Consider the following 15,411-nt stretch of genomic DNA (forward strand, 5'->3'; position numbering starts at 1 on the left):
TTTGTGAAACCAGATGACTCAGCTCACTTGTCTTTAGGCACGTACTTGCAGTAAGAATGTTTTCCTGCCTGCTAACACCGAGCGCGTTGAGATCACTCTCTTCGGACCACGCTGTGAGACAGTGTGGATTCCACAGTCAGAGGAATTTAGAAATTATTCCGTATACAGGAACAAGTATTACAAACATGGACAGCAGCGCCTTGAACCGTAGTGCCTGCGTGTTTTTAGAGATGCTGTTAGCTCCAGTAGCAGTTATCTGAGCTGGCATTTCATGCCTTATCATTGCCTATCATCAAGAGTTTTTTTAAAGGAACATAGCGTTCTAGTCTCTGTCTCAGAAAAATCAAGTGTTTAACATTTTGCCAGCAAACCCTTGAAATTGTTATGATCTTAACAGTTAAAAAAACATTCTCAGTTCTAAAACTTAGATTTGTTTAAATTTCTCTAGAATGAAAAAAAAGTAAAATGTCTCAAAATATCATGTGTCTAATACAGGTTTCAGCAATTGGATTTTAAAAGTAAAAGAAAGAATATTAAAAGTCATGGAAGGAGAGCCAAGAAATCTAAACATCTAGCAGACAACCACACCGTGTCTGTACTCTGTTCATGTTCCTGTTCTTCCAGACGAATCCAAGGCTTAAAACTATTCAGGACTTTTTCCCTCACTCAGCTAAGCAGGATTTCAGTTGTAAGTAGGGTAGCTGGCACTCAGACCAGATCAGGTTGTCTTGAAAGCCCAGGTTCCTGCCATTCTACTCCCTGTCTCCTGGTGCTGTGCTTTTCCATCACAAAACAAACAAACAAACAAAAAAAAAAGATTTTTTTTATCTGCACATTATACCTGTGTGTTGGCACTTAATTAAGACCATGCCCTAATAATTGCCTTTTATTGAAACAAAAGAAGAAAGTGAAATTCCTCTAGTATCTATTTTGCTCTTATAACGTTTGAAACATGCTCAGTCTTAAGGATGTGAAGACAAACACGTAAATACAGAAAAGACCTGAAATGTGTGCTAGGTCCTGAAGGATGAAAAATCTGCGTGCTGCTTCCAGAAGACAGGAGAAGCAGAGGTCTTAAAATTAAGACGTTACCTTTACTTTTAAAGGGCAATTTGTTAGGGACATCTGGATGGCTCGGTTGGTTAAGCATCTGACTCTTGATTTCGGCTGAGGTCATGATCTCTTGGTTTGCGAGATCGAGCCCGTGTGAGAGCACAGAGCCTGCTTGGGATTATCTCTCTCTCTTTCTGCCTCTCCCCTGCTCACTGTCACGTGCATGGGTTCTCTCTCTCTTTCTCAAATAAACTTAAGAAAAGAAAAAAAGAAAGGGCAATATTTTATTTGTTTCTCAGTGAGTCCAAATGTTGTAATAAACATTTACGCTGGGAACAGCGTCTTTTTTGGAGAGGTTGGGGCATGGAGTAGAGGCAAATGGGAGGGTTTATTTAAGCCACTGAGGACAAATTTTCCATCATCTTGCGTGTTCAAGTCTACATTACCCCAGATTAAAAAGCATTAGCTTTGAAGACACAAAGAGAGGCACGTTTTCTTCCTCTGTATTGTCAAGTGTGCACTGAATGGTTCTCACCCAGCATGTTCTTGTAACTCAGGCTCCATTTCCTGTGTGCTCTGTGTGACTGGGTCCTCCCCTTCTGTGGTGAGGAGTCTGGCTGCTGAATGATGTTTCGGTGAGATCTAAATTGAGCCTGCCTTAGCCGTACATGAGCAAACAGCATACTGAAACTGTTTGGAGCTGTACATCAGTATGTTCTAGAAAATGTTGTATGTTATGCTGGATGTCTGTTATATTTTTTTATATTTCTCTGAAAAATAGCATAACTTCTGTAAATTAATAATATTTCCTGTTTTTAATCCATTCAGAATAAAGGGATCACTCTGGATACTCGGTTATATATGCTAGTGGACAAGGGAGCATTGGTTTCAATAACTGATAGCAAATGGGCAAATTATTTCCTGTAAAGGAATCCCGCCTTCCAGCGTTAGGAACTGCAGCCCCATATCAGCAGTGGAGGAGAGCGAGTGAGTGTGTACATAGAACGCATGCTGCATTACTCTTGATTCTGGGTAGTCGTTGCTCATACGGGAGTTTGGACCGTAGCTCGGTCCAGCCAGACGTAGGAACTTTCTTGGTTCTTGGCTGATGTGGCAGCCATCCTTGAGCCCATTTCTAAAATTGACAGTATTGTCGTGCCGAAGGGTAGTGTTACTCTGTCCTCTGGGGCCTCCTACTATTTTGTGCCTGTCCTGTAGCTCTTGGTAATAGGGCCGTATCTAAACCTTGGGGGGACATAAAGTTGCCGGGATGTCCCTAGTTTCAGAATACCTCTGCACCTGCAGGACGGCAGCTGCCTTGGTGAAGCAACGGCTGGGAACCTCTGAGTCGAAACCAATGCTGGTCAGCTTTCTGTACAAGTCAGAAGGTGGCCACATAAGAAAATCTGTACCATATAGTACTGAAAATAAAAAGACACCAGAAATTCAGAGCTAAATGGAACCTTAACAGCCATCGAGTCAATCTTGGAAAAGAGTCCTGGAGAAGCAAAGAGGAGACCACTGGTGTGAGTTTGAGGTCTCACTACTAATTTACCCCGACAGTTTTATGGCATTTCCTTTTCACGTATGTATGTGTGTGTGAATATCTATGGGTCTTAAGACCGCTTTGCCAAAAATCACCTTTATTTCTACATCCATACAACAAAAATCATCAGAACATTCCTTCTGTTTTCAACTTTTGTTTTATCTTCATTGATTTCTAAATATTTGATATTAATATATAATTTAAATTTCTCTACTGCCTTGTGGGACTGATCCCTTGCTTAATTCTTTTAGGGTTGCCAGTAATCAATGTTGGTAATGTCTCAGTCCTGATCACGTGATGTAGTGGAATCATATCCAAAGACAATAGATTAATGGGTGTGTTGGGACAGGGGTGGAGTTTAAGATTTTTTTCAACTATATTTAAGGTCTTTGTTGTAGTATTCTTATTGATCTTGTAAATATAGGCTTTAATCACTAAAAGAAAAATGTTAGGCTAAAAGTCAAACCTATGTATTTTTTCTTCCAAAAATATCTTAGAAGGGTTGTTGGGTCAGTGTCCTTTGATGAGATGCCTCATTTAAATACAGTTTTTGTTTGTTTACTTTTTCCCTTTTTTTGTCTTTATTTTGTTTTGAATGTGCAGTAAAGTAAGTTTACTTAGTATAAATGCCTTTAATTTAAGGTCTGAAAACTCCCAGGGATCTTAGTGTAATGCCTTGACCCCATTTCTGGATTTGGAAAGAGTCCTTGGGATATAAGAGCTGTCCTCTGTACAGTGAAAAGTGACAGTGGGCACACAGTCCCTTAGGACAATACCAAGGAAATACAGCCAAGAGATCTTTTTCTTTTTGACAGCTTGTAATTTTAACCAACCAACGAGACAAATGAACCCCAAATTTAAGGAAACAAAAACACTCTGGATTTTATTTGCCTCCTGCTGGAATTTAAACTTTGTTAGAAGGGATACCCATCAGAATTAATTCCAACTTTTCACCGCTTGCTATCTCCTTATTCAGCATTTTGCCTCTTTGTTCTAACTAAAACCACATCTACCCATTCATTCCATGGGCGTCATTAGTTTCTGAATAGATTTTTAAAAAAGCACAGTAGCATTCAAGATGTTGCCGCAGAGGAAAGAGTTTCTTGAATTGCCCGAAACAACACTTCTCAAACCTGAATGTTTATTGGAATGGCCCGGACCTTGTTAAAATGCAGATTCTGATTCCACAGATAGGGCTGGGGCCCAAGAGTCTTCCCTTCTAACCAGCTGCCAGGTCATGCCAGTGCTGTGGGTCCATGGACCACATGCAAGTAGCCAGGCCCTGGCACATTTTTTGGGAGGGTTAATAATATGTGTTACTATAAAAAGAGAATTTTGTGACCAAATAAGATGAGGAAAGTCTATGTTAAAGTAACACCGATGTCATTATTTGGACTTCTGGGAGCCTGTGGCTCCTAAGGTATCATTGTACATTTCCGAGAGGTAGACATTTTTTTCGTGAACCATACTATGCAACTAGTATTCCTTGTGGCATATAGGAAATTTACTTATAGAGAGGGTCTGTTCTGAAAAACAATTGCGAAGAGTCTCTTGAGTTTGTAATTTAATTTAGTGCCTTCTTTTTATTTTTTTTTTCAACTTTTTTTTTTTAACGTTTATTTATTTTTGAGACAGAGAGAGACAGAGCATGAATGGGGGAGGGTCAGAGAGAGAGACACACAGAATCTGAAACAGGCTCCAGGCTCTGAGCAGTCAGCACAGAGCCCGACGCGGGGCTCGAACTCACGGACCGCGAGATCATGACGTGAGCTGAAGTCAGACGCTTAACCGACTGAGCCCCCCAGGCGCCCCTAGTGCCTTCTTTTTAAAGAATGGAGAGGCCCCTTTTGCATGAGCTACTTTATTAATCCTTTAAAAAATTTGACTCTCTTAAATCATTTTTTAAAAATGTTTGTTTATTTTGAGAGAGATAGAGTATGAGTGGGGGAAGGGCAGAGAGCAAGAGGGAGACAGAGATTCCCAAGGAGGCTCCACACTGACAGACATGGAGCTCAAACCCACAAACCATGAGATCATGACCTCAGCCGAAATCAAGAGTCGGACGCTCAACCTATTGAGCCATCCAGAAGCCCCACTCATAAATCATTTTCTAAAAATATTTGCAATGGGAAGATTTGAAGCCAATCTGGTGTGTGTGTGTGTGTGTGTGTGTGTGTGTGTGTGTGTGTGTGTGTGTTTGCATGCATTTCACCTTTGTTGTGGATTATTGAAGCTGTGAGTTCCCCAGAAAATTTTCTTTAGCTGGATTTAAGGGTGGGATGCATCGAGTCAGTATAAATAGCCACAAATACTTAAGAACAGTCTACAATATGGCACATAGTCAACATGGATAATGTAACTAATCACATTATTTGCCTGGTGAGTTCATGCTGTGGATTCTATGGGGACTGGCACCTTTTGGTGGACCTCGGGCTTTTGGAGTTGTGGCAGCATGACTGGTGACATTTGCTAATTCCTAGTGCAGTGCCAGCAATGTTCTCAGCACTCTATAAGATGTTCTCGGTAACCCTAAGGGGATTATTGGCGCCCCAGTCATACCCCTTCTACAGACCAGAAACTGAACTCTTTAGAGACTTAGAAACTTTTCCTCATGTAGTTTGGTAGAGCAGATTTTAAACCCAGCTGCTCTGACCCCCATCAGTGTAAAACATGCATTTACTAACAAGCACTGTTATTTTTTTTAACCACCTTTTATTGAGGGATGACCATGTGATCACTACTTTGCATATATTATATCTCATTGTTCATCAAGTTAAAAAAGCAGTGTCTTCCTGTCATGAAGAAATTGAAGGAAGTGTATGTACTGTTTGTTAACGATCATTGTTTCACAATAAAAGAAAGACTTGCTCATTGTACATAACTTGGAAAATGGTGAAGAGTACGGGGAAATAAATGAGCTGTATGTCATCTAGAGAGATGCTTTAAGAAAAGCAGTTCTCTTCATTATTTAGGACATACATTTTATGTAGTGAAAGATGTACATATTACTCTCACATAGTAGGGTGTGCACATATTTACCTATATATTTTTTGAGCAAAATTCTTCCTTTAATGTGATTTCATCAATTACAGTTAACATCATGACTCAAATTTTTGTTATAAAATGCTAACTACATTTTTTAACTTAGCAACCTCCCTGCTTTTTTCCCTGTGAAATGGATACCTTTTTAAAAGCTCTCTGAGGGGCGCCTGGGTGGCTCCGTCGGTTAAGCGGCCGACTTCGGCTCAGGTCATGATCTCACGGTCCATGAGTTCGAGCCCCGCGTCGGGCTCTGTGCTGACAGCTCAGAGCCTGGAGCCTGTTTCAGATTCTGTGTCTCCCTCTCTCTGCCCCTCCCCCATTCATGCTCTGTCTCTCTCTGTCTCAAAAATAAATAAACGTTAAAAAAAATTAAAAAAAAAAAAACTCTCTGAAAGTCCAACTTGGGCTTTGGGATTGTGATTAAAAGCAGCAAACGCACTTCTCCTACCTTCATTGACAGCCCTTGACCACACCTGCTAGGCTCGTGAGTGTGTGTGTGGGTTTGGTATGCGGAGGCTTTGCTTGAGTTTAGAACTTCCTCCCTGACGTCCGCGGGCCGCCTGGTGCCGCTGACCTTAGCAGCCCTGAGCAGCGAGCGAGCTGTCCGCTTCTAGGCAGGCTCCAGCCGGGAGTGTGCACAGCGTCAAAGCAGTGAATAAGCGATTTCTGCGGTTTCCGTAGCCGAGAGCCTGTGTGATTCTCCGTGATGCCCAGTCGCACCCCGGTCCCGCTCTGAATGTGGCTGTTTTTCAAAGAGAAGGATGGTAGCTAGAGGGGAAATAGCAAGATTCTGGAGTCTGGAAAGCCTTCACATGGGTATGTGTGCGCAGAATGAATTATTATATCGTGCCAATGTTGCTGATTCCAGTCTGTTTCTGTCCAAGTTACAGTGCTTTCTGTCTGCTGCTGCTTGTCGGTGCGAGTGTGTCTGTGAAAGCTCATTCGTCCTAGTGCAGCGTCTGAGGGCACTCTTAATTGTGGATGTAGTAAATCAAAGAAAGAAAGGCTTTGTTTATGGTATAGCAGTTCGTGTGAAATAGACAAAAAGAAGCAAGCGTCCTGGATGAGTTATGGCTCTGGTTTTTATCGTTCTGGTTTTTGCTCGTATTACGTGAAATTGGGAGCTTATTGTCGGGCTGTCTGTAAAAATGTTCCTTGCTAACTTGGGGCGTGTAAGGCTACGAATTGATTTCTGAGAAAGACTGTTTACTGTTTTCAAAAGTGATAATGCCCCATGTTCTGTGACTGCACTGTTCTCCCTCTTTTTGGTATTTTTGTGAATGTTGTCAACTAAAGCAGTTCCTACTTAAATGTGAAGGAACTGTGGTACTCTCACACTAGAAAGTTACAGATTGTAGTCTTTAAAAGGAGTAAGAAAAAACCAAGAATTTTAGCCATCTGCTACGATGTGGATACAATAGGATGCTTTTGAAAGTCTTGCCTCTGTTTTTGCCTGAAATCAATGCCAGTAACTCAGCATGGAATGGAAGAATTGTGGTTGACAGCTCGAAGGCAGCCTCGGGCCTCGCTGGGGCAAGACCATTGGAGTTTGTGCTTCGTCTCGTTGTGATGGGTTTTCTGTGCTGGCTCAGAGCAGACAGGGATGTGGTTATGGCTTCTATGTCTGGAGATTAAAAAAAAAACAAGACCAACCGTGTACTCTGCTTCACCAAAAAGCTGCCCACTGATCACTGCATTCAGAGCACAGACCTGCCTACCAGTTGGCCGTGCTGGTCAGCTTGAGCAGCCGGGCACCACGGTCCCATGCCTGACATGGCCCAAGGGGGCTGGAGTAGAGACCAGAGGGGAGCTGGCCGCCCCCCCTCCTCCTGAGCACCAGTGGGTGCATCTGTGTGTTTGTTCCAGCCAAGCCAGCCAAGCCATCGCGTGGGAGAGCAGAGGCGGCCGGGCGGTCAGTGATGGGAGCCCCTGCTGTCCCCTGCTCCTCCTCCCAGCATTCCTCCACTCCCCGGGCAAGATTCCCAGCCCTTCTTCCCACACTCATGCAAAGGCCAAGGGAAGGCCTGACCCAGCCTCTCGCTTTGGGTGGAATGCTCTCGATGTAGCTGAAGAGAGGCAGCGGGGCAGAATCTTCTGTGCAAGGCTCTGCACCCTCCCCCCCGCCTGTGTTCCGCTGGGGCTCCCTCGCTCCTGCCCTACCTCCACAGGTGGCTCTGTTCCTTTGACGAGCCTGACTGCAAAGAAAAGGAAGGAACTCTCTCTAACTGGGAACGCCAGTTCTGTAGAAATCGTCCCTTTTCCTGCTCTGAATGTTTACTGGTTCAGTGTTCCAAAGACTTCTTCATATACTCAGAATACTATGCGTGTGTGTGTGTGTGCAGGAAATGATAGCAAACACAGTATTTAGTCAACTTTAAATGATATGCCAGCATAAGATAAAGTATGGAGTTTGCTAAATTGTGGGTTCTATTTTATTTGAGCACCCTGATTGGTCAGGGGCCAGGGGAGGGGCGGGGGGACCCTGAGGGACAGCCTGATGACTCTCCTCTCTGGAGGAAGCTCCTGCCGGGGACAGGCAGGGGGAAGGTGGGTGCTGGGGAGGATGGGCCACCAGGTCGTGGTCCTGTCCACGTGAGCTAAGTGAGGCCAGCACTGTGGCAGGTGTGTAGCAAGATTGTTTTAGAGCCAGACAGACCTGGGTTTGAATTCCAGCCCCACCATTTGGGAGCAGATACTTAACCTCTTTAAGCCACAATTTCCTGCTCTATAAATGAACAGTAATAATTCCAAGATGCTTATCAGGCTTGACTGAGATGATTTATAGTAAGTGTTTAGCGCAGTGCCTGGTACACGCTAAGAGTTCATTCCAAGGATGTGGTGAAACCAGGCAGGTTCCTGCTCAGGATTTGTGCAGCCAGCCAAGAAGCAGCCGTCAGGAGCTGGCAGGGGTGGTGAGACCTAGCCCAGAGAGCTGTTGGGGGGGTAGGTAGCCAAGTGGGGGAGAGGAGCCCAGGACAGATCCACAGGTGGCAGCGTGGGGAGCCCTGGTCAGAACCAGAAACCCCAGGAGAAGCCGCAGCTTGCTAAGAGGACTCCCGGGGACAAGCCAGAAGTAAAAGCTGAGGGGTCGCGGTGAGACAGTGAGAAACGCAGAGCCTGAATCCCACATCTGAATTGGAGACAGGACAGAGGGCGAGCTTCCAGAACAGGCGGAAGCTGAGGACTCTCCAGCCACTGTGTTCTCAGGAGAGAGTGGAGGGGAGACGTCGGGGGCGTCGTCTTGGCCCAGACCCTCATATCTGAGGGCTCTAAATACCCACTTTACGGATGAGCACAGGCGGACTTTTTTCTTAATGAGATAGGGCATATGTGACACAACTCTAGGGCAAGTTTTGACTTTAGATTGAGAAGCGGAAAGCGGATTCACGGGTAGTTTAAAGCAAAATTCACGAAACCGTTGGTAGAAACAAAATGCACTGTCGGGGGTTTGGTGTAAATGAAGCTCTGTTGTGGTGTAACTTATTCCCGTCACCGTCCTGGGCAGCAGAAGTCAGTGGTCCCAAGTTGAATCCACACAGAGAGCTGTATGCCGGGAGAATTACTTTCGAAAGACCCGTAGATGTTATAAAAGGTTTGCAGTGAAGGTCAGCATGTCCGTTTCTGGGATCTTGCTTGATCTTCCTGTCGATATGTTTAAAAGGCTCAAAAATACTATTTATGGAAAATGGGTTCCAAGTCTAGATTAGGCACAAAAGTGACTTTCATGACAATAACATTCTAAATTCCAGATATGAAAGATATTTCAAGGCTTTCATCCAGTCAAGTGACACTGACTAGTATGCATGTTTCTTTTCCCTAAAGAAAGTTAGTTCCCTGGGATAGGGGTTGGGCAGGGATAGACACATGAAGAGCAAACTAGAGTGTTGTAGCTAAACAGCTAAAATACAACTGTGTAAACGTGATGAATATTTTAGGAGGTGAGCTACCGTGCTTCTAGAGTATCACAGGCAGAGACTTACTGCGGGGGTCAGGGAATAATAGGAAAAAACTCTTGGAACCCATCACCAAGAAGTGGGAGCCGAGCAGCCTCAAAGGATGAGTCCGAATTCGATTGGCTCTTTGGGTGGGAATGCTGTTCCAGATGGAGAGGTCAGCATGGACAAAGGGATTTTGTCCTTTTTTGTCAATACAGGGAACATTCAGGGGTACAAAGTAGCCAAAGCAGAGGTTTTCCCAACCAGTGAGATCCGAGCCCGTTGCCCTCCAAATCGCGTCTTGCTGTGTGGCTAGGCAACAGAACACATAGGTCCTAGAGCAGATCTCTGCGTGCGGGTTTAAGTAAGTCTGGCCTTAATTCCCGTGGGTCCCACATTTAGCCAGACGTCAGAATCACTCAGTGTGCTTTTCGAAATGGATTCTCGGCAAACAGCTCCACTCTTTTTGAGAACTTGGTTCCATGGTCCAGCGTAGCACAGGAATCTTTATTCTAATACACATTCCCCATGTGATTGGGTGCCATCCACGCTGGGTGTGTGGGGGCCACTGAAGACGAATGGCCCTGGAAGTGGTGTACCATGTTTTGGCGTTGAAGGGCAGGGCCCCCGGGGCCTAGGTCATTTCCTCTCTGTGCATCTCTGCGGCTCGAGAGTCACTCAGGGTGCTCAGGCTTTTGGCCCAAACAGCAGTGGCTTTGTAAGAGCTGCTCACAGCCCTGAGCTGAGCGCAAGCTGCCTGCCTGGCTCCCTCCCTTGTGTTGGCCATTTCCGTTTCTAACATGGGAAGTGAGACTGGCTTATCTCAAACCTGAGGAAGTCTGAGTGACCAGCAGGAGGTCTGCTAAAATATATGTCTGTAACAGATGATTCTAAGTGCAGGAATTTCCCTGCAGTCAGTCCAGTTTGGTGAGGGGAAATCCTCATGGAGCAGCCACACGGGCAGGAAGAGGGACGGCCGGTAGGTACTCCAACGTTGGGAGTCAGGACATCGTGATGACAGCTAACGTGCGAATGACTCCATGCCACGTGCCTCATTGTGAAGCCCGCTGTGTTCGTTCTTCCCTTCCTTTTATTTGACAAAACCCTTCACCTGCTCCCCGCCATCTGCCCTCCCCACGAACCCGTGAGACACAAGAGGGGTGCCATTTTTCTCAGTTGCGGAAGAGAAAGCGAAGACTCAGACAGCTCAGGGCCTTTTTCTGTGTGGTCTTGCTGGACCCAAACCAAGGTCTTTGGACTCCCAGACCAATCTGCAATTCATCACTCTGCTCAAAAGCCCTTAAACATGTAAAAGTAAGCCAAGTGGGAGCAGACATGTTGCGGGTCCCGACAAAGGCTCCTACCAGGACACAGGCCTGTTTTCTGTGTGTGTAAATCAGACTTCTGTGGGAAATCCTTATCCTTTGGTGCATGTTACAAAGTAAAGTTTTCCATTGTTGGTGATACTTGATATTTCCTGTCATAACAAATTCACCTTTGGAGTCGGTGGCCAGGTTTCGTCCCTTCACCAGCGTAAAGTCTGAGTTCAGACAGAGGAATGTTTTCCTGAGGAATGTGAAAGCTGTTTATTGTTGGCCTTTTTTCAAAAAAATCTTATGTCATCCCTAATTGTATCGTCTCTAATTGTATTTGCAACGGTCCTGCTGACTTAAAAATAGTCTGTGCTCTATGACTTTGTGGCTCTGTCCAGTTGTTCTTGAAGCTGCCTCTGGCCAGGCTGCAAATGTGGCCCAGGGATGTTTCCTCAGGCAGCTGCTGCAGCCTGGAGACGTGACCAGTTCCTTCAGGAAGTAAGCAGGCGTTTGGAGGGGAGAGAATTCAGAGCTGAATCCGAAGATCTGACTGTATAAGCGGAGCCACGGGAAGGAGGGGGCCCACGTGCAGTGCCTCGGTGACCCCAGATAACAGCAGCCTTTCCAGAAGGATGCTGACGATTCAACGAGAACGTTAAAAAATCATTTTATGCAGGTTTAGAATATTTACATATATTTACTCTATGGAAAGAGGTGTGTGGTTGTTTCAGAATTGGCCCTGGCCAGAGGTATGTGCCAAAACTCCGTAGGCAGAGCTTTTAGGTGATAAAGGAGGTTCTCCTTCGGTTTGACCACACCTGTAAGAAGTGCTGTGGAATGAGAACACCCCATCTCTGCTCTCGTATTATATCTAGGGCTTTGGGGTTTTAAATGATTTTTTAAATGTTTATTTATTTTGAGAAGGAGAGAGAACCTGAGCAGGGCGGGGCAGAGAGAGAGACAGAGACAGAGACAGAAAGAGAATCCCAAGCAGGCTCCTTGCTGTCAGCACAGAACCCAACGCAGGGCTCCAACCCATGAACCGTGAGATCATACCTGAGCGGAAACCCAGAGCCGGACAGTGAACCGACTGAGCCACCCAGGCGCCCCGTGGGCTTTGGGGTTTTAAAAGTGATTTTCATTCTCAACAGTCTTTGCTGTGTGCTTACAGGATTGTTTTCAAAAAATGGCTTTTCCACACCTATATATTCAACAGAAGAGATACATTTGGCAAGGATGTGGGGAAACTGGAACCCCGTGCACTGTTGTTGAGAATATACAGTGGTACAGCCACTATGGAAAACAGGATGGGAGTTCGAAAAAGGTTAAAATGGAATTACCGCCTAACCCAGCGATCCCACTTCTGGGTATATATCCAAAAGAAGTCAAAGCAGTATCTCAAAGAGACATTTGCATACCCACGCTCATCGCAGCATTACTTCCAAGAGCCAAGAGCTGGGAGCAACCCGAGTGTCCGTCAGTAGGTGCACGGGTGTAGAAAACACAGTGTATGTGTACAATGGAATATTGTTCCACCTTTAAAAGGAAGGAAGTTCTGATACGTTCCGCTACACGGGTGAACCCTGTGGACATTGTGCTAAGTGAAATTAAGCAAGCTACAAAAGGGCCAATAGTGTATGACTCCACTTACAATGAAGTATCTAAAGTAGTCCAAATCAAAGAAACAGAAAGTGGGAAGGTGGCTGCCAAGGAAGGGGGGAGAATCCGTTATTGGTGGGTATAAGGTTGAGGTTTTGCAAGATGAAAAAGTTCTGGAGATCTGTTTACAACAATGTGAATACACTTAATAATATTGAACTGTACCCTTGAAATGGCCAAGATGGCTAATTTAATGGTACGTGGTTTCTTACCACAATAGAAAGGGAGAAAGGAAGACACTGAATGTACTCTTATTACTAGAACATATTTATTTCTCCTAATGGTGCCGAGGTACATGTTGAGAATTTATAGCAGCTCCCCATCATGCAAAATTCCCCTAAATAGACAGCCATTATGACTAACCTTCATCTGTAGTTGAAGATTTTGAAGGCGGTAAGTTAAATGAGACCACGTTCACCTGGTGAGGAGGTGCTCCCGCAGCATGAAGAAACCTGCGGTCCACTTGGGCGGTGGTGCAGACCTGTCTGTGCACAGGCCTGCCCGGCGAGGTGGCTGTGGGCTTTGGTGCGCAGTAAGAGACGAGGTGGCTTATGCAGAGTGGGGCCAGATCACGGGAGAGTTTTGGCAGGATGCAGTTGTTAAGTCCTGTGTGGTTTCTAGTGAACGTGATGAAACCAGTGCTTCCAGAAGTTTACCCTAGGTGAGTCATGGGAATAAAAGGTACAGCATAAGGAATATCGTGATGCTGTGATAGTGCTGTGTGGGAGCAGATGGTAGCTACATGTGCGAGCACAGCACAGTGTTGGCGAATGGCTGTTGCACACCTCGAACTTAAGTAACATCGTGTGTCGACTCTACGTAAAGAAGGAGGGGCGCCTTGGTGGCTTGGTCGGTTAAGCGTCCGACTTCGGCTCAGGTCACGATCTCACAGTTTGTGAGTTCGAGCCCCACATCGGGCTCTGTGCAGACAGCTCAGAGCCTGGAGCCTCCCGTGGATTCTGTGCGTCCCTCTCTGTCTGCTCCTCCTGTGGTCATGCTCTGTCTCTCAAAAAATAAATAAAACATTAAAGAAAGAGAGAGAAAGAGGAAGGAAGGAAGGAAGGAAAAAAAGAAAAGGTACCAACAAAAAAAGAAGTTGTTCTTGGAAGTGATACATAGGATGGCTGGTGGGGATGGAAATCAGGAAGCCCAGCGTGTGTACCCTGCTTCGGACCCGACTCCGGGTAAATAGTTAAATAGTTAAAAGTTCTTGGACCCTTAGTTTACTCGTCAGCAAATTGCAGTTCAGTTAAACAATTTTTGAGTGCCTTTTCTCTGCCAGGTATTATGCTAGGTGCCAGGGATACAAAAATAGACTCTGTCCCTTTCCTAAAGGAAGTTAGGGTCTCCAAAGGGAAACACGCATGTAAATACAGTACGTGTGCACAGATACAGCATCGAACTGTAGGACTAAAATCCCTCCCATCTGGACAGCAGACACTGAAAAATCCAACTCCATAAGATGTGCGTAAATTATAGGACAGAAACAGGAGTCATCGACTTGGAAGGGACTTGCGGGTCAGGAAAGGAAAAGGATAAAACAAAATCAGATCACTGCAGACCCAGGTGGGGACTGGGATCAGGAGTGGGAAGAAAAGGTAGTCACGAGGAGCAGGGGCTGGGTGAACCTTGCCATGCTCCAGAATGATTTAGAAGTACTAAAATTGGGGCGGGAAGCCATTTTTACTATCTGTCCAGTATTTTTGTCTCGTCACTGATAACAGAGGTAGTCCTGGCAGGGGTGGTAACACCAGTGAGTGGGAGCTGATGACGTTGGCTTGGTCCCCACTGCACACGCCATGTCGTATTGGGACTTGAGTTCGCTTGTCTGGAAGTTGGGGAGATTAGTACCTGCCACACAGCATCGCCATGAGGATTGTATGAGCTGAGTCCCGCCAAGCAATAACCCTGTGCCTGGCCTCACGTTGTGAGGCCGAGGCGAAGAACCTGGTACTTCTGTAATACTTTTCAGTTTACAGAAGGCTTTCCTGCATCACCGTTTCGCTTGAGGCTCACAGCAAGGTAATAACAGCAACTGGTTGAGGATTGACAAACGACCCTGTGAGATGGATATTACTGTCTTTCTCTGACCGTTTGGGTGGGTGAAAAAAATGAGAAAGAAACTTTACCAAGGACTCGAAACTATTAAGAAAGAAACCAAATCATTTTTATGCAGCACTGTTACTTGAAGCCAAGTCTGTCTGACCCAAAGGCCTGCTCTTAGACTGTATGTTGGTGTATTTCCATCCATCCGTCCGTCCGTCCCTCCAGCGAATACATAGTGAGTGCCTGTGTGTGCCAGGCAGTGGTCCAGATACTAAAAATACAGTTAAGAACAAAGCAGACGAAATCACTGCCTTCACGTAGCTTACGTTTTAGTTGGAGACACAGACAGCAGACAAAGCGTGTTAGATGGTGAGAAATGCCGTGCAGAAAAATGAATCGGGAAAGCAGATCGGGGCTGGAGAGAGTGGAGGTTTTGAGTGCGCCGGTCAGGGAAGGACTTGCCTGAGTGCTTGCGTGAGGATGCCGGGTGCAGGGAACAGCACACCCCGAGGAGGGAGACCCTGGCTACGAAGCGGGCAGCCAGCAGAGCCACCGCCGGTGACAGGGCTGGGAGGCGCAGAGTGCGTTTGGGGTAGGAGGCCGTCTTCGGGGACTTGGGCTTTCCCCCGACGGCTTGGAGCAGTGGAGTGACAGGATGGTCGTGGCTTCTTTGGTGAGAATCCTAGCACGTGGCGAGGGGCTGCTGGAGCGAGCTCACGGGAGAGCGGTGGGAACTGAGCAGGTTCTGGATGCTTTCCGAAGCGAGCGTCGGGGTTTGCTGAGGAGCTGGACAGGGGATGTGTGAGGCAGAAGAGCA

At 45.9% G+C, this 15,411-nt stretch overlaps 1 protein-coding gene across 5 annotated transcripts in view; it reads left to right on the top strand.

Moving 5' to 3' along the window:
• Positions 1–15,411, top strand: part of SPATA13 (spermatogenesis associated 13) — a 338,414-nt gene that overhangs the window by 298,601 nt on the left and 24,402 nt on the right. Inside the window, exon 1 of one of the 5 annotated variants that reach the window (XM_019447959.2) lies at positions 6,214–6,457. The exons of the other annotated variants lie outside the window; for them this stretch is intronic. Coding sequence (XP_019303504.1) covers positions 6,403–6,457 — 55 coding nt within the window. The 5' untranslated portion in view covers positions 6,214–6,402. Of the gene's footprint in view, positions 1–6,213; positions 6,458–15,411 lie in introns of those variants that run through there. 5 annotated transcript variants of the gene reach the window in all.

The sequence above is a fragment of the Panthera pardus genome, unplaced genomic scaffold (genome assembly GCF_024362965.1).
Source record: "Panthera pardus isolate Hobbes unplaced genomic scaffold, ASM2436296v1 HiC_scaffold_1, whole genome shotgun sequence".
In the NCBI taxonomy this organism is placed as follows: domain Eukaryota; kingdom Metazoa; phylum Chordata; class Mammalia; order Carnivora; family Felidae; genus Panthera; species Panthera pardus.